We start from the raw sequence: 18,104 nt of genomic DNA, 5'->3' as shown, positions 1-18,104 counted from the left end.
CTGTGACTTGATGTGGCTCCTGGCAGGAGCCGCTGTGAGCTGAGCAAGGTCTAAGCCAGTGCTGCACTTCAGGCACCAGGAGGGTTTGAGTGATGGCAGAGCTCGTCCAAGGGAAGACACAAGGGGCTCAAAAGGCCCCTGGCTGATGTCATTTAAAAAAACAGGTTTAATATTACAGTCATGAGGCAGGACAGGACAGTCAGAAGCAGCTTCCCCAAGACTCAGCACTCCCCCCAGTCCAGGTCCAGTGCGTTGCCCACCGAGCTCCCCAGCCAGAGGGGTGGGGAGGCCCACCCTCAGTCCAGCTTCTCCAGCACAGAGGGCACGTACACCAGGCTGAGCTCGCTGCCAAAGTTGCAGACAATGGCAGCGTTGTCCAGCACCAGGATCTGGCGGGCCGGCTGGGCCTCGCTGTTCTTGCCCAGGTAGACTGTCTGTAACAGGTCCCCGTAGTTCAGGTCCCAAAAGGAAACACAGCCCTGGCCGCCAGTCACCAGCAGGTTGTCTGAGATGACACCCAAGCTTGCGCCACAGCCCAGGTCCTGGAGACAAGGACAGGACAGGCTTGAGGTCTGGAGCCCTTCCCGACAACCCGAGGCCCCATGGCCCCCACACCTACCTGCTGGATGGAGTAGAGCTTGATGCCCGTGCTGCGGTCCCAGATGCTGATGAGGTCGTCCAGGCCACTGCTGATGACACATGAGGTGGTGCAGGTGAGGGAGGTGACATCCCCACGGTGAGCGAACATGTGGCTGACCCGGCTGCCGGTCAGCACGTCCCACAGGCAGATAGCCCCATCTTGGCCTCCGCTGGCCAGCACCATGGTCTGTGGGAACAGGTGTGGGGACCTGGTCACTGTGGAGCCACCTCTGCCCCAAGGTGTCCTAGTGCCCGGGTGGGAGGGAGGCTTGGCCTGCCTCTTGGAGGCCCTGGGACCAGCTCCCAGGAGTCAGAAACAAGGCCGTGGTGGCTCTGGCTACATCCACACCCCACCCATAGCCCTCACCTGGTCGATATACACAGTCGTGATGGCCCCCGAGTGGCCCTGCAGGGTGAAGAGGCAGCACGAATCCTCCAGACGGAACACCTGCGGCAGAGACAGGCCTCAGGTGCTGAGCTCTTGGGGTTTTCTTTTAATTAGAGGATAACTGCTTTACAACAGTGCTGCTCTCTGCTGTGTGTTACCAGCTGCGAGTATCCACATGTCCCTCCTTTCTGTCCCCCACACCTCCTCCTGTCCACCCCACCCCTCGCCGTCTCCAGAGAGCGCGGGCTGCACGCCCTGTGTTGCACAGCAGCTTCCCGCCGACGAGCTGCTCCACACACGGCGGTGGATGCCACTGCCACTCTCAGCTCATCCCCCCTCCTTCCCCGCTGTGTCCACAGTTCCGTTCTCTATGTCTGCGTCTCTATTCCTTCCCTGCAAATAGGTTTAGCAGCACTATTTTTCTGGATTCCACAAATACATGTGATTATGTGATTTTCATTTTCCTCTGACTTCTCTGGGTTTTTCCAAATCACACTTCGGTCAGGAATTCCCTTCCACAGTTCATCCAAGACACCTCCAACCTCTCCCCGACTGACCCCAGATGCCCCCCAACCCCTGTGCTGGGCCACCCCACGCCCAAGAGATCGTGCCGACACTTACTCTCAGTGTGTGGTCCTGGCTGCCAGTCACGAGGCGCCCGGCAGCCGCCTTCAGGGCTGTGATGGGCTTCTGGTGTGCACAGGGCACGGTGTGGGTCAGGTGGCAAGCCACCCTGTCACTGCTGCTGCAGACGGGGGAGGCGGGGGAACTGCCCCGCCCCGGGGCCCCTGGGGACAACAGGCCAGGTAAGGGGCCTCGGAGAAGACGTCTGCAGTGGCCCCCGTGCTCCACCCACTAGGTGAGGCCCCTGGCCTGCCCAGGTCCCTCACCTCGGAACTGCAGGGGGCTGAGGGCAGCATGGGTCTCCAAAGAGAAGAAATCGAGGGAGCCGTTGAGCCGGGCGGCCACGATCCTGAAAGACAAGGGCAGCTGCCAGGGGGCTTGCCCTCAGAGCCCCTGGCCGCGGGGCTGAGTGCCACGGGCCTCCACAGGCCCGTCCCACCGGCCGGGGAGCAGTGAGGCCACGAGGGACCTCGGCCAAGATGGACGCCCAGGTGCTGGGACCAGCTGCAGAGCAGGAGGGCCCTGCAACTCCAGTGCCACCCTCTGTGCCTCAGATATTTCATGTGTGAAATGGGAACAACCGTGTGCACCTTGGGGAGGCGGGTGGTCATGAAGAGGAAATGAGCTGATGATAGTATAAAGTGGTACCTGGGGAACATCATGAGTAAGACTGGAAATTTAAAAGCCTGGGGGAGGGGAGTCCCCCTCCACAGCCTGGAGCCACAGGAGAGGCTTCAGTGGAGGAGAGAGGAGCTGAGGTGGGGCTGTGAGGAGCCACAGAAGGCACTGCTGCCCTACGACAGAAAGGCAGCTCCGACAGAGGCACTGCCTCCTCTGTTCCGTTGCCACAGAGAGATAAGGCTTCCCTCCACCGCCTGGGATTCCCAAGCGCAGGCGGACGGGCCGAGATGGAGATGTGTGTGCTCTGTGGCCCCAAAGCCGTGAGGCGACTGGGCTTCACAGGTTTTCAGCCCATAAAGCTGAATGTTCCACAGCAGAACTGGAGCAGAGGAAGGAGAGGGTGGAGCCAGGGACTCAGAGCTAGGCTGAGCCATGTGGGCTTTCCCTAAAATGTCAAAACACCACCAGTGGGGGAGAATTCCAAGCTCAGGGGAAGCCAGTGAACTTGGCCAGGCTGCACGGTAGGATGTCAGCTGAGGCCTGAGCAGAAAACCAGGCCATGGCGGCAATGACAGCAGCAGCCATCAGAAACTGACAGCTCAGGGCAAGGGGTGGCCCCACCGCAGAAAACAAGGCTCAAGGCTAGCTCAGACGCTGGGCCACACAAGCTCAAGGGCCTGGAAGGAAGAGCCAGCCAGCACGACGGGCAGCTGAGGTGGTCACCAGAGGCACCTGGGTGGGTGAGCCCTGGGTCTATCAGCCCAGGGGTGCGTGGGCCCAGGATGAGTAGCTGTGATCCCCACCCCACCCCACCCCCACCCCCACGGAGGCAACGGTGTGATGGCGCCCTGGGAATACCCAGCCAAAAGGCATGGTGAAGAGGGAGGTGAGAAGAGTCTACAGCATCAAAGGGGGAGGCAAGTTTTTACAAGGCAGTAGTTCTAAAGATGCGTTTTTCTGGAACTGAAAACCCAGAAGGGTCAGTACTGACAGGCTACCTAGACAGGTCTGACCTCAAAAGGTGAGAGGAAGACTGCACTCTGCACAGTCAGTGGTGAAGGGCCCTCTTTCGCTCCCCACCTTTACCCTCTTGAGTTGTCACCTCCCATCAAGACAGACTTCCTGCAGCTCCCAGGTGTGGGTCCTGTCACACCAGGGAAGGGGAAGCAGGGCTCGACCTCAGTGTGTGTGGAGCTGGCCGTCTAGGGGTGAGGCAGGCGTCCTAGCGCTCCCACCTTTTGTCTAGGAAAACGAGGGCCGTGATGCCTGACGACACTTCCTCACTGCTGCAGCGCAGGGTGCCCTCGATGGCGTCCCACACCTGGGGACCCAGAGGCTGTGAGCACCTGTAATTGGGAACACCCACAATCCCCCTGCCTCCCTCCAGCTTCCGCTGCCCACCTCCAGCCGGCCACTGCTCCGCCCCACCACGATGAGGCTGCCCTGCAACTCCAGACTCCAGATGGAGCCGTCTGCGCTGGGGGCCCAGGCGAAGGACGGGCAGCTCTTCTCGGAAGGAAAGCCAGCCTCGTCCTCAGGAGCCGGGGGGAACGTAGGCCCGGGAGAGGGTGGGCGCAGGGCTGGCGTGTGCACGGGAGCCATGCTCCCCTCCTGGTACACGCGCTGCACCAGGCGGCTGAAGTCGTAGCCTGAGGAGTCTTGAGCGCGGCGGCCTGCCCGGTACCGGGGCTCGGGCTGAGCCGGCTCGGGGAGCTGTGCTCGCGCGGAGAAGTTGGTGTCAATCAAGCAGGTGAGGTCTGGCTGGTCCCCAAAGAGGGCAGGTGGTGGAGGGCCCCGGGGCCGGTGCCGCAGCGGAGGGCTGTCCCCAGGCTCCTCCGGGCCACCCTTCCCGCCGTCCGACAGCCGTTCCCAGGTCTCCTGAGTCTCCAGCCCACTGCCAACACCGCTGTCCCGCCGCTGCCTGCTAAGGGCGGGGAGACTGGGTGAGGGCGGGGCCTGGGCGAGGGTGAGGGAGGGGCCAGGGTAGGGTGGGGTTGGTCAGGGCTGGGGCGGGGCGGGGCTGGGGCAGGGCTAGGGCGGGGCGGGGCGGGGCGGGGCAGGGCGGAGCACCTACCCCGGGTGTGGGATGCGGGTGAGGCAGTCTCCGGTCTGAGCGTCCCATACACACACGTGGCCTGCCAGGCAACAGCTCACCAGCAGCATCCCGTCGCTGGCCAGACACTCGATGTCCTGCGGGAGCGCGGCATGCACGTGGGCACTGGCGGGGGCGCGGCTTGGTCCCCCGCGCCCCCGACCCCGCCCACACTCACCATGAGGTGCCCGCGCAGCACCAGGGGCACAATCTCCGTCTCGGGAGGCGCGTAGCCATAGTCGTCGCAGGGCAGCTCCCCCCGCCGCCGCCGGCCGGGCCCCGCGCCGGGCTGCCCGTAGTTGCGCGGGCAGAGCACACGGTACAGGCAGAGCAGCAGCAGCACAAGCACGATGCCCGAGGCCAGGCCAAGCGCCGCCACCCTGCATCGGGCAGAGTCTGGTGAGCGCTGCCGCGGCCCCCCACCCCGCGGCCGCCCCACCCCCGACCCGTGCGCCTTACTTGTACAGGGTGAGGTCTCTGTGCGCCTGCGCCGTGCCTGGCCCCTTGGGGCCGGCCTCCCAGAGCCCACCCTGCCCGGGCCGGGGCGGGGGCCAGGTGCTTCGGCCGTCCTGAGGGTGCCGGCCCTCCAGAGCCTCTCGCGGGTTCAAGCGGAGCGTGACGGGGATGACAGGCAGCAGGCTGACGTACCTGGGCCGGGCAGCGCTCAGCCTCAGCGGAGACACCCGGGCCTGTTGCTGCCCAGGGCCCCCTCTACTCTCTCCATGGGACTCGGCCTGCCCTGCCAAGCTGCAAGAACATCCTCCCAGGACAGTCTTCCCAGCAGTAGGTTCCCCTCCTCCAGCTCTGGCACCCCAACCTTGCTGTGTCATGGACACCAGCACCCTAGCAATCAATGCCCCCTCTGTCACAAATTCTGGCAGAGTGGGAGGAAGTGAGGTGTGGATCTCATTTTAGCTAAGTAGCTGACAGCAACCTATGACCTCCCGCCCAGGGACTCAGGTTGTGGCTACTGGGAGTACTGCTTCCAACCCCACAACCTGATGGGTGTTTGAAAGAAAATTCAGAATTCAAACCCACGGTCTCCCTCCTGAGGGAAGGGGACCAGGTGGGAGGGGGGGCCCAGCTCTGCCCGCCCACCTCTTGGCCAGTGTGATGTTGTAATAGCTGAAGAGCGTGGGCCAGTGGCGGAAGGACAGTTTCCTCCAGAGCTCCTCGTCCTCGGGCCCCCAGGTGACCTCTGGGGCCGGGCTGTCATGGATGCCCTCGGCTGGACCCCCGGGCTCAGGCGGCTCCCCTGGCAATGTCTGATTCTCGGGTAACTTGGAGGCGTCCGGCGGGAAGATGGAAAAGGCAGGGTCCGGGTGGCTGGCAGGCAGCACACCACTGGGCACAGGCAGAGGAGCCAGGGCACCCTCACCCAGCGGGCTCTGCTCCGTTACCTGGGCGGCCAGGTAGGTGCGCAGCCCAGCTGGGTCCGTGTACACAAGGATGCCGATCCAGACCACCGTGCCAGCCTGCAGCAGGGAGTGGGCGCTCAGCAGGACCCCAGGGAAGAAGGGGCAGCCCTCACCCGCTGCACACTCGGCCCTCACGCTGCAAAGCGGCAGGACCAGCCTCAGGCCAGGGGGTAGAGAAAGGACACAGGCCACCGGTCCTTCCCTTCTGCCTCAAGTCCTCTATGACTAGGACCAACTGCCCCCATGGACAGACCCAGCTCCCTTTCCAGCCTCGAGTTTGAGACTCCTGGCCGAAACAGAGAGAGGCACCCCGGGTTTGATACAGAACTTTTCCACCCTAACCGCCCCCTCAGCTTGGGCCCCACGGTCAGCATAGCCACAGGACCAGCTGCCTGACCTGCTCCAGGGATACCACGGGTCTCAGTCCTCAGAGGGCCTCAGCCCCGTTTCCCCTCTCACTTCAGCCAACCTTGCTCCTGCTCCCCTTTGCCCAGCCAGCGTTTCCTGCTGCCTGCACAGTGAACCCTGACTTGGGGAACCACCTGGTTCCATCCCAGAGCACCCGTCCTGGTCACTCTGGGCAGATTCCTCTCCCTGATGACACCAGCTGCTTCTCCAGAGACAGGCTTCTCACCCCAGAAACCACAAGGTCTGGGCAGGAGAGGAGAAGGGGAGGCTTCCCAAAGCCAGGCTTCCAGAGGCCACGAGGGCCTGGGGAGCACCCCCCAAGACAAATGCAAACGGCAAAAGGACTCTGAGTGCAGGCCTGCAGGCGGGGGTGGCAGGTACCATGATGAGGCGTTGTGCCAGGCGGGTTCGGGCCAGGAAGTAGATGACACGCAGCCGCTTGGGGAGACGCAGGTTGCGGAAGGAGGATGGCTGCAGCGTGATGGTGTGGGGCATGGACGGCCGCACAGTCGGCTGCCGCTCAAAGCGCGTTGGCCGCCCCACCGGCTTGGCTGGGGGCAGGCAGGCCTCAGGGGGCAGCCGCTTGTTCAGGTCCGCCAGCTGTTGGGGGTGCAGTGGTCAGAGCCTGGAGCCGCGGTCCCAAAGCTCCCACGTGCGACTGCGGCCCTGCCCTCTCTTGCCCAGAGACCCCTGAGTACAGCCAGGGCTGAGGAGGAGGTGGGGCAGTGCTCAGCTCACTTCTACCTCCATCCGGCGAATGTCAATGGACAGGACAGTGGTGAAAAACAGCATCTGAAGGAAGAAGTCAGACACCAGGCCCACGACGGCAAAAAGGCAAAACTCCTGGAAAAAGGGAAATGAGAGGACACTGCGACCTCAGGGCCCAGCACTGGAGAACTAGTTCCCTGCCTACTGCGGCCGCAGCCCCATGTGGGAGCCTCCAGACCACGGCCATGGGCCCTGACCACTGCACCCCCAACAGCTGGCACCCTGGATGCTGCAGGGCAGTTTCTTGCCAGGCACAGCGAGGAGGAGAGATGCTGGAACTTTGACATCTGGGAGCCGCCAAGGAGGCTGCAGCAGCAGCTCCCTCCCTCCTCACGAGGGGGCAGCAGAGACCCCTTGTACTGATGCCCCAACCTGGACAGTTCTGAGTGCCAGCAGCCTGCAGTATTCCAAAAGCCCTACCTACCTGAGGGCCCACCCCTTCATGTGCCAGGGACCAACACTTACTGAGAGCCCAGGCCTGGCCTGGTTTGGGGGCTCTCAGAAATTTCTTATTCCTGGCCAGTGACTACACTGGACCAATGAAAGGAGAGGAATAGCACAGGGGAGAATTAATTCTACCCAGAAACTGAAAAGGGGAGTCTCTTTTCTCCCCAAGCTCTGTGGATAGACGGAGTTTTCTCGAGTTTGGGTTTTCCTCCTCTGCCCTTGTTGAGACCTCTAGTGCATCACCATGGCTTCTACTCAGATGTGAGTAAAATGAAGAATGGAGTGCACGGTGGCTCGTCAGTCCTCATGTCCCGAGACCATCCGCGTCCTGCAGATGCCCTCTGGTGGGGTAGGGTGGGGAGCCTGGGGGCCCTGGGCTCCTTCCCAAGCCTCAGCAGGCCTGCCAGTTGTGGGGAAAGGACAGGAGGCGATGACTCCTTACTCCCTTCACAAAACTCCCAGAAAAGGCAGCAACAGTGGGCTTCCTGCTTGCAGCCCCACGGCTCAGCAAGGGCTGGCGGCTCTCCCAGGGTGGGGCCACGTGTCTCGAGGGTTGGGAGTGGGTCAGGGCTCAGGCCTTGAAAGGCAGGGGAGCCTCACCATGTTCTGCCTGAGAGCTGGGAAGCGAGGCCTGACTGGACTGTGCTGTGCGCAGCCAGCTTCCCCTCCTGCCACTCAAGTGAGAGACGGCAGCAAGCAGCCACGGGCGAGAGGTCACGGGTCTCAGACTGCCAGGCTGGAGCTCGGCTTACTGAGTCCTCCTCCTGGGCCAGTTACACCAGGACCTCTCTGTGCACAGTGACAGCCAGCCTGCCAGCAGAGGGGCCACCTCACAGGAGAGGGCAGCAGCAAGGCGTGGTGTGCCCTGCACAGCTGGGAGGCTCAGTAATGGGCTCCACACGGCCCAAGCTGCAGACCCGGAGGCCTCACCTGGATGGCAGGCACGAGGGTGAAGTAGCCAATGAGGACGATGCCCAGCTCTGTGGCCATGTTCTTCATGATGGACCAGCTCTCACTGCTCAGGCCTGCAGGGGACAACGGGGCCATAGGGCAACACATAACCTCTGTCCACCGCATGTGGGCCGATGACTGCATGGCCCACAAGACAGCCGCCCACCAAAGTGCCCCAACCCTAAGGACCCTGCTATGGGCACAGCTCTACAGGGAAGAGGGGCCTGGAGGTCCAGAGGAGAGCTCCGACCATCTGAGGAAGGGAGAAGCAGGGTGCTGACTTGAGCAAACCCAGGAGAGCTACATGCACCCAGACCGGCATGTCCAGCCTCACACGTGGCAGAGGGCTCGAGGGACAGGAGAGCCGGCTGCGTCCTACCTCAGCCCCTCCCGGGCCCCAGGCTACCACACAGTCGCACATTTAAAGCTCTGAACGCCTAGTGGGCAGTGGCCGTTTCCCCTGGTCTCCTCGGAACCCCACGTCTAGTGCAGGGCCTGGCGTCTCACACAGGCTCACAAAGCTTTGCTGAGTGAAGGAACAGCCTGTCTCTGGCCCTGTTCCCACAGACACGGGCTGAGGTGGAAGAGGAAGAGGAGCTGTGAGAGTTCAGACCTCCGGGCCCAGGCTCTTTCCCCACTTTCCCCAGGACCCAGCTCCTGCCACTAAGGCCACATGAGTCTTTCCTGGCAGTTGTGGAGGCGCCTCTGAGCTGACCGGCTCCAGGGGCCTGGGCCTCATGTGATAGAGTGGGGCAGGAAAAGAGTAGCTGCCAGCTGGACAACGGGCCAAACACATGAGCCCACAGCAGAGGCGGTTTGTGGTCTTACTGACACGTGGACCTGGACAAAACAGGGCCCTGGGCTCCATGGCCACACAGGGCTCATGCTAACAAGTGGGCGTGTTAGTGGAGGCTGGGGCGAGGGAGGCTCCTGGGCTCCCCGTTCCCTCGGCAGGAGGAGGTGCAGCACAACCCCCGCCGCCATGCCCCCGAGTCCCCTCCTGTTACCTTGGGCGATGCGCAGCTTCACCTCGAGGTCCACCGGGGTGGAGACGACGGACTTGGTGAGCACCAGCACGTTCTCCAGCCCGATGACCACCACCAGGTAGGGGAAGATCTCCCTGGGGACAGAGTGGGGGTGGGGGGAGGAGGGTGCTGAGGGAGCCCCCAACACACGGCTGCTCCTCAGCATGCCTGGCTCCTGGGGGCCTGCGAGGTCTGGTCCACAGTGGGGGCTGCCAAGCAACTCCCACATCACAGGCCTGGAACCCCACCCTCCAGGAGGCCTCTGTCTACATGGCTTGCAGCTTTCAGGCCGGCTTCCAAGTCGTGCCGAGGAGCCAGCCACCATCCTGCTCTCCATCTGTCTAGTACCATGGGAAGAGGCCCCCACTGCCCAGCTGCCAGAGCACAGCTCCCCAGCCCTTCCCACACCACACCATCAGCCAGAGGAGCCCCCACCGCAGCACGCCGGGCCAGGCCAGGCCATCAGGACTAAATGGAAGGGGATGAGGCCAGCCTGAAGCCCTACTCGCCTCTGAAGAGAAGCTGCGTGTGGAGAAGGGTGATCGTTTCTAGAGAAAACTCCCCTAGCGCTCTCAGACCCCAGGCTCCTGCTCCCTGACTAGGGAGCACCAGGCTCTGGGGGGCGAGGGGAGGGGCTCTGAGGAGGCAGAGCAGACAGCTATCGTGGAGGGCTGATTAGCACCATCCGGTCTAGGAAAGGAAACGAGCGTTCTACAAACAAGGGAAGGAAGAGGAAACACATGATCGCTGTTCCTGGGAGCAGCCTGACAAACCAAGGCAGGGCACAGGCCAGTTGGCCATGATCACTAACAGGCCGGCGGGGTCCAGGGCAGGACCATGTTTCTGAGAGAAACGGAAGGGAAGCAAATGATGGGAAGGTGACAAGTCAGAGTGTGCTTACGGCCTGTGTCTTTTAGAAAGCTTACTCCAAAGGGACCCACCAGGCAATTTAAATGTTTTAATATTGAGCAAGGAAGATACGTACTGTCTCTACGTTACACTCATCTATGGCTTCAGCTGTCGAGAAGCAATGTGCACATGTATTTAAAATATATAAATACATGGTCGGATGGCATCACTGACTCAATGGACACGAGTTTGAGCAAACTCTGGGAGACAGTGAAGGACAGGGAAACCTGGCATGCTGCAGTCCACGGGGTCGAAAAAGTTAGACACAACTCAGCAACTTAACAAAAACAACTCACACATCTATATACCCTCAGACACACAGACACAATACATACCCACATATATGCATAAACACATACATACACACATATAAATACTTACCCACATATACACACATGGAAATACACACATGAATATACATATACATACACACGCCTATGGATGTATTACATGTAAATATACATATGGTTTGTATATACATATGTATGATCATAAGCCAGGTAACTCAAAGAAGAAAAGACACATATCTCTTAAGTGTCAAAATAACCACGTGAAAATATGGGTAACAGCAAGTGTCCAGCACAGGGCAGGCCAAGCACCCAGAGGTGCACGATGCTCCAGCCTGCAGGCCCACCCTGCCACCCAGGGGAGCCTGCTGGGACCTACCCGCCATTGAGGGTGGGCGTCAGGCCGAAGAGTGTGCAGAGCCCCACAGACATGAGCAGCGAGCTGAGCACCGTGACCACGGCAGCCAGAGCCAGGCCCCACTTGGACTTGACCATGTCGATCTTGCCTGGAGGGCAAAAAACGCGTCAGGGCAGCCTCTCCCCAGAGCCTGGCTCACCAGGCCCTGTATCCTGAGAGCTGGGAGCGGGCATGCCTGACGGTCGAGGAAGGGAAGGCCCTGGTTTGTGCAGAGAACGTGGACCCTTCCCAGTCTCGGGGCACGGTGTCCTTGGAAACCTTCCCAGGAAGGGACTTTTTGTGAGTAGTGGGAGGAGCCCTGTACCTACTCAAGCCCCTCAGGCCCCGCTAGGGGATGAAGCCCCAGCTTTGGTGACCAGCTGGCACATTCTACATCTCTGCCTGGGCCCCTGAAAAGGCAGGGAAGGAATGATCTGGAAATGCCCTATTATCTGGGAGAAAGCCCCAGCCTCCATGCTGTGGACCTACGTGTGGAGAAGTAGATGTAGGCAAACAGGATGATGTAGGTGGTCACCAGGGGGATGAGCTCAGCGATGCCAATCTCCTCCTTGAAGTGCACATGGACCAGGCTCTCTGCCCTGAGGCTGCAGTTGGGGCTGGGGTGCAGGAGCATCAGGCGGGCCCGCAGGCTGCCCAGGAACCTGGGTGGGGGGTGGGAGATGGCCTGTCCCTCTCTGTCCGGGGGACAAAGGCAATCCCTGAAGGAAGGTCTGCTGGGGATTCCCTCCTCGCTGTGTCTAACCTTCCCTTCAGTCTTGAGGGGGTTGGCCCAGCTGTCTCAGAGCGCCACTGAGCACCCCACTCCCAGCCTATCACTGCACTCTCACTGCCACAGGCCCAGAACAGCCCACTGGGGGCCCCCTCCGTGCCCTCGCCCCTTGGGGAACTGTCTGCTGCACTCTCCCAAGTCACATGGGGCTCTGCAGTCACCAGCTGGGGACCCCCACCCGAGGCTCCAGAGAGACCATGGAGGCACCAGGACCCTGAGCTTGCCAGGCCTGCCTTTCCCCCCGTTCTTAGCCAGCTGTCAGGTGGCCCCCCTCAAGCATGAGCAGATAGCACCCTGAGGGACATGAACATTTCAGCAGAAGGCCTGAGAACTCCGAGCTCCTAGGGGCACTGTGGACACTCCAAACAGAAAAGCTGCCTGCCATGCTGCAGCCCAGCCTTACTTGGCGTGGTAGTTCTGGAAGACCAGGGTGATGGTGTATGAGACCAGCCGCTTCCTGGTGTACAGGCTCACCCCGCTGTACTTCCCAGGGACGCCGAACAGCAGGTCTGCAGAGGGCAACAGGTGATAACAAAGGAGGGGCAGCTACGTAGAGACACCGAGGACCCCTCTCTACCCCACCCTGAGAAACTCGGGGTAACCACAGATCTGCTGGAGCAGCCTCTGAAGAGGACGTGGTGACTGACAGGCCCCCAGTGGCTCTCGAGGGACTGCCCCGGCACCTTTGAGTGTGGCCGAGGTCTGCAGGGTTTTGGGCTCGTGCTGGTGGATGGTCCTGATGATGTCGGGGTCTGCGTGGAAGCGCTCCCTGTCATTCTGCCAGAAGTTCCCCGGGGACAGCAGCAGGCATCCATGCTCAGGCAGAAGGTTGCGGAGCTTCCTGAGGCCTGGCAGCAGGTCAGTCACCTGCAGGCACACGTCCTCTAGGCTTCTGGTCCCGGAGCTGTGCAGGGGACAGGACGAGGTGCTGCCGAGTCTGCCAGCTCCACGTGTGAAGCTCCCAGGCACTCGGTGTCTCAAAGGGCTGAGGACAAGGGCAGCCGGGGAAGTTCTTCCAGGGGCTCAGCCACCACGCTGGGAGGCAGCCTGACCTTCCAAGTGCAGGTGGAGCCCCAAAGCCCAGCCCCTCCGAGGAGAGGCGTGCTCAAGAGTGAACAAAGCTCCTTCACTAGAACTCCTGCAGTTCGGCAGGCAGAGGAGGCAGGGTGAAAACCAGGGGCTGTGTGTGGTCCAAGCCCTCAGCTAACCTCAACTAGCACTGAGGCAGCCTGCAGGGCAGCACGCCCCAGAGAAGCACTGTTGGGCTGGGACTCCTGGAGGGGACCTCTGGGCACAGCTGGCTTCTCGTCAGCTTGGCCACCATCACACTTGCATCTCACAAGCCCTGGGCAGTGAGCCCTCAGGGCCACCAGTCAACTGGGTCTCGGAGAGCCTGTCCCAGGGTCAGCCCAGTGGACCCGTCTGTGTGAGGCCTGGGGACGAAGCTCAGGGCTCTCCCTGGGCTATGGGCACAGGTCTGAGGGGCAACACAGCTGCAGTGGACCCACTGCGTGCTGAGAAAGGCGAAGAGAGCTCACCCACCCTCTTAGTCTCGCAGAGCTGGCCAGCCCGGTGGATTTATATTGAGGGCCGCGCCCCACCTTAGGTGTGGAGCTGGGTCAGGGAGGCTGGGCCCCAGCATGGATACCTGTCTTTCAGCACGTGGTTCCGAATCTCCTCCACCAGCTGGAATGCCCTCGAGAGAGGTGAGCGGAACACATCTACTGCTAGGAGGTTCTTGTGCCAGGGAGACACGGAAGACTTCACAAATATCTGCTGGATATAAGCCACCGGGGGCCCCACGTACTGCGGAAGAGATGGGGGACGGTAGAAAGGTCAGTATTCATGCTGGGAAAATCCTGTGGACAGAGAAGCCAGGTGGGCTATACAGTCCAAGGGGCTGCAAAGAGTCGGACACGACTGAGTGACTAAATCACCACCAGAAAGGTAGCTCAGCACAAGAGGGAGAAACACGGCCGGTCCTGGGTAAGGACTGACTGAGCACCTAGTATGGGCAAAGCCATGCAGCCCTTCAAACACGAAGATGCCCAGGGACTTCCACGGCAGCGCAGTGGTTAAGACTCTGAGCTTCCACAGCCGGGGACTCGGGCTGGATCCCTGGTCAGGAAATGGATCCCACATGCCACGAGTAAAGATCCCGCATACCCACAAAGATGGAAGATCCCTCATGCCACCATTCAGACCTGGTACAGCAAAGTAAGTATTAAAAAAAAAAAAAGACTCTGTTCTTCCACCGCAAGGGGTGTGGGTTCCACCCTGGTCAGGGAACTAAGATCCCACATGCTGCATGGTGTGACCAAAAAAAAATTTTTTTTTACAATGAAGACATTCACAAGGGCCTTCTCACCACCGAATAAACCACTTTCCTACCTATTTCTCAACAGAACAGCGACCACAGCCCATTAACTGAGTCTGGCACCTGTTTCACTAAATAAAGCTTTCCTGGAACAGAGCCACGGCCGCCCCATTCCACACTGTTCTGCTTTCACACCACGAAAGGTGAGAGTTCACAACAGGCGGAGTGACGCTCAAAGCCTGCCCAAGACCTGTACTACCTAGCCCTTGACGCCAAACGCCTGAGGACCTGCCAAGAGGCCACAAGCTCCCCAAGGGTAGAACCTATTGTGCTGACCCTGGTTTTGCCACTTGCAGGTCAGTGGATTTTGAGTTCAGCAGATCCAGTTTTAAATCTCTGCTCTCCAAAGTGTGTGGCTTTGGAAATGACTCTGATGTCTCTGGATTTCAGTTTCCTCAGTGTGACATGGGGATAATGACATTCACACTGCAGCATCACTAGGACGCGTGTACACACACACACACACACACACACAGTGCACACAGAGACTAAGTGTCCATGGACGCGTAGGCAAGCACAGGTGTGGCTTGCACAGGTGTCCTCTCACTGGCTGGCACGACTCTCCTATGAGCAGCAAAGTGACTCCAGGTCTCAGGACTTGAGCAGGATGGTGTGAGGATTCATACCCAGATCTCACTGAAACACCACACTTCCCTCACTAGAACCTGCCATTATATCCTTAAAGGCACTTAAGTGACAAAGTGACACACACGTAACAGGAAAGGAATGACTCTCGGTGGATGTGTCGAGGAGCAGCCCCAAAACAAGACTGGACTGGCTGCGGCAGGGTTATGGCCGGGAGGAGCTGCGTGGGGGCCACAAGGTGGGGAGGGGTAGTGGCGGGGGGTGAGAGGGGTGGTGAGGCGGTGGGGAGGGGTAGTGGGGGAGCGGGAGGGGTGGGGGGAGCGGGAGGGGTTGGGGGCGGGAGGGGCGAGAGGGGCAGTGAGGCGGCGGGGAGAGGTAGTGGGGGGCCGGGGAGGGGTGGGGGGGGCCGGGGAGGGGTGGGGGGGGCGCGGGAGGGGTGGGGGGGGGCGGGAGGGGTGGTGAGGTGGTGGGGAGGGGTAGTGGGGGAGTGGGAGGGGTTGGGGGCAGGAGGGGCAAGAGGGGTAGTGAGGCGGCGGGTAGAGGTAGTCGGGCGGGCGGGAGGGGTGGTGGGGGGGCAGGAGGGGTGGTGAGGCGGTGGGGGGGTAGTGGGGGGCAGGAGGGGTACTGGGGGGGCGGAAGCATTGGTGAGGCGGTGGGGAGGGGTAGTGGGGGGGGCAGGAGGGTTGGTGAGGCGGTGGGGAGGGGTAGTGGGGGGGGAGGTAGTGGGGGGCAGGAGGGGTACTGGGGGGGCGGGAGCGTTGGCGAGGCGGTGGGGAGGGGTAGTGGGGGCGGGAGGGTACTGGAGGGGCGGGAGGGTTGGTGAGGCAGTGGGGATGGGTAGTGGGGGGCGGGAGGGGTAGTAGGGGGCAGGAGGGTGGTGGCGGTGGGAGGGGTGGTGAGGCAGTGGGGAGGGGTAGTGGGGGGGCAGGAGGGGTAGTGGGGGGCAGGAGGGGTACTGGGGGGGCGGGAGGGTTGGTGAGGCGGTGGGGAGGGGTAGTGGGGGGCGGGAGGGTTGGTGAGGCGGTGGGGAGGGGTAGTGGGGGGCAGGAGGGGTAGTGGGGGGTGGCGGGAGGGGCAGGAGCAGCCCAGACAGCACAGAGGCGTCCTGATGGGAGTCATAGAAATCACAGAGCAAGGAGGGAGCCGGGATGACGCCTGACTGAACTGTCTGGATTTTAACCAGGTGACGAAGAAAAGCCCCGACTATCTCAGAGGGAAGGGCGACCTTACAAAGCAGTGCTCCAGGGAACACTAAAGTTAGGCCATCATCCACCCGGGACAGGGAAGGCCAGCCTGCAGCCCTGAGGTGCTGTGAGGTGCCGGCTGGAGGAAGCCAGGCCTGGTCGGGGATGGGGGGACGTCCCGACACCTGTGCGGCCGTCAGGAATTCTGAAGGGCAGGTGTGAGCAGAGGACGCCATCCACCAGCAATGATGCTGTGCTCCAGCATGAGCACGGGCCAAGATACTGATCACACAAAGCACCCCAGGCACCACCTGAGCCTTGGTGAAGTGTGCACTTCTGACAGGCGCTGGGGACAGAAGCCTCACCGGCTTAGCCTTCTGCATGGACCAGGCCCAGCGGACGATGCCAGGAGGTGCAGAGGGACCTGCACAGAACGGACGCCACCTGAGCTCCTCGACTCGACACAGCTCGCAGCTCCACAGGAGAGCGACACTGGGGTAAGCACCCTCCAGCATCTCCGTGAAGGACACAGCATGGCACCCAGGGACAGCTGGCCCTGTAGCGCCGCTAGACTCTGTTCCCAGTGGGCACGAGGCTGTGACCGCAGCGACCACCTCCTCCACCCCCCACCCCGAGGCCCAACTGAAGCTTCAGTTTCCGAGCAGGACTGCTCCCTGGCCTTCCAGTCCAAATCCAGCCCCCGCCAGGCCTCCATTTCAGCAGAGCAACAAAGACCGCACTTCAGAACCAGAGCTCTCGATCACGGCTCTTGGGGCGGCCCCAGAGTTCTGTGAGCACCACATTTCCTCTCAGATTTCTTCTCCGAAGTGTATCTACTATCATCACCTCGTCATTGTTAGGGGAGGGGATCCACGGCTTTCAGACTGCACAGAATCTGAGCCCCCCTCGGCCCTGCATGCCTCTCTCTCCTTTGACCTTCCATCCGCTCTGGTAAACCCCCTGGCTCGTCTGCTTTCACCCCTCAGCAGGTGAGCCTCACCAGGCAAAACCACAGAGAGGACAGCCCACGCTCAGCCGTGCACTTTGCCCGGCTGGCACTCCGTCTGCAGGCCGGCCCTCACTCGCCCTCCTGACTTCCAGCTGAACTCTCCAAGCGGCTATCCCACATCCACCCAGCTCTTTCAGGATGTTGGGTCAGTCCAGCATGTCTGTATGAAACTCATCGTCCAGTGTATGTGCCTTCAACTCCCCTCTTCCAGGCATCCAAACTCTCTTATGGCGGTTTATCTAACAGGCAGGAGCCTAACTCCTGTCATTCATTCACTGTCCCACTCACTGTCTTGGTTGGGGCTCCCCCAGCAGCAAACCCTGGACACACGGTGTCCTCAGGAAGTGGTGGGAACACGGGGAAGGGAGCAGGGACGGGGCAGGGCAAGGAAGGCTGCCACCACGGGTGGGCTGCTGAGCAAGTGACCCTTGTGGACGACAGTTTAGCTGAGTTACCCCACATAAAGGATGACGGCTGAGGTTACTCACCAAGCCCTCCTACAGTTACAGATTAAGGGCAGCTCCTAGGGGATGTGGATTCTCCAGCACCTCAGGCCTTCAGTGCCAGAGGCCTCTGACAAATGAGATGTGGATGCTGGTGGCTGGCAGGCACGACCATGGGAGCAGAAGAGGTGGGCAGGACCTACCGCTCACTGCTGGGCCTCCCCATAATCCCTGCTTGAAACTCAAGACACAGACATGGAAGCCTACGACATGGAAACAGACGACACAAGGTATCCTAAGTGGGTGATGGAGAGCGCGTAAGGGCCAGTGGACTCCAGGTGCCTCTGGGAACAGAGGGAGGGGCCCTCACAGATGGGGGCTTCTAATGTAGCCCCCATAAGCCCCACTTCCTCATGCTCATGCCCAACGGTAATTCCCCTGGAGAGTGGGCTGGACCTGGTGACTTTCTTCTGAGAATATAGCAAAATGATGAGCTCTTTATTTCTGATTGGGCTGTGAAAGAGGCCATTATGCTAAGTGAAATAAACCAAGCACAAAAAGGCAAACACCACATGATTCCACTGATATGAGGTGCCTAAAGGAGTCAAATTCAGAATGTCAGAAAGCAGAAAGATGGTTCTCAGGGGTTGGAGAAGGGGGAATATAGTTATTGTTTAACTGGTGCAGAGTGTCTGTTTTATGAGATGAAGCATTATAGAGAAGAATAGTGGTAACGGTTGTA

At 60.8% G+C, this 18,104-nt stretch overlaps 1 protein-coding gene across 5 annotated transcripts in view; it reads right to left on the bottom strand.

Moving 5' to 3' along the window:
* The window catches only part of SCAP (SREBF chaperone), a 97,516-nt gene continuing 79,558 nt past the window's right edge, over positions 147–18,104 (bottom strand). For 4 of the 5 annotated variants that reach the window (XM_018067070.1, XM_018067068.1, XM_018067071.1 and 1 more), the window contains 20 exons: positions 13,413–13,570; positions 12,448–12,668; positions 12,168–12,273; positions 11,464–11,636; positions 10,957–11,083; positions 9,364–9,476; positions 8,336–8,430; positions 6,935–7,033; positions 6,572–6,790; positions 5,463–5,839; positions 4,824–5,012; positions 4,543–4,744; positions 4,347–4,462; positions 3,674–4,196; positions 3,508–3,593; positions 1,918–2,000; positions 1,649–1,815; positions 1,007–1,087; positions 620–826; positions 147–542 (listed from right to left, as the gene is read on the bottom strand). In XM_018067070.1, the coding sequence (XP_017922559.1) occupies positions 297–542; positions 620–826; positions 1,007–1,087; positions 1,649–1,815; positions 1,918–2,000; positions 3,508–3,593; positions 3,674–4,196; positions 4,347–4,462; positions 4,543–4,744; positions 4,824–5,012; positions 5,463–5,839; positions 6,572–6,790; positions 6,935–7,033; positions 8,336–8,430; positions 9,364–9,476; positions 10,957–11,083; positions 11,464–11,636; positions 12,168–12,273; positions 12,448–12,668; positions 13,413–13,570 (3,588 nt within the window). In that variant the 3' untranslated portion in view covers positions 147–296. The remainder of the gene's footprint in view (positions 543–619; positions 827–1,006; positions 1,088–1,648; positions 1,816–1,917; positions 2,001–3,507; positions 3,594–3,673; positions 4,197–4,346; positions 4,463–4,542; positions 4,745–4,823; positions 5,013–5,462; positions 5,840–6,571; positions 6,791–6,934; positions 7,034–8,335; positions 8,431–9,363; positions 9,477–10,956; positions 11,084–11,463; positions 11,637–12,167; positions 12,274–12,447; positions 12,669–13,412; positions 13,571–18,104) is intronic. The other variant, XM_018067072.1, reaches the window with a different exon arrangement.

The sequence above is a fragment of the Capra hircus genome, chromosome 22, assembly GCF_001704415.2.
Source record: "Capra hircus breed San Clemente chromosome 22, ASM170441v1, whole genome shotgun sequence".
In the NCBI taxonomy this organism is placed as follows: Eukaryota; Metazoa; Chordata; class Mammalia; order Artiodactyla; family Bovidae; genus Capra; species Capra hircus.
The sequence above is the reverse complement of the archived record's forward strand: the minus strand, read 5'-3'. Positions and strand labels throughout refer to the sequence as shown.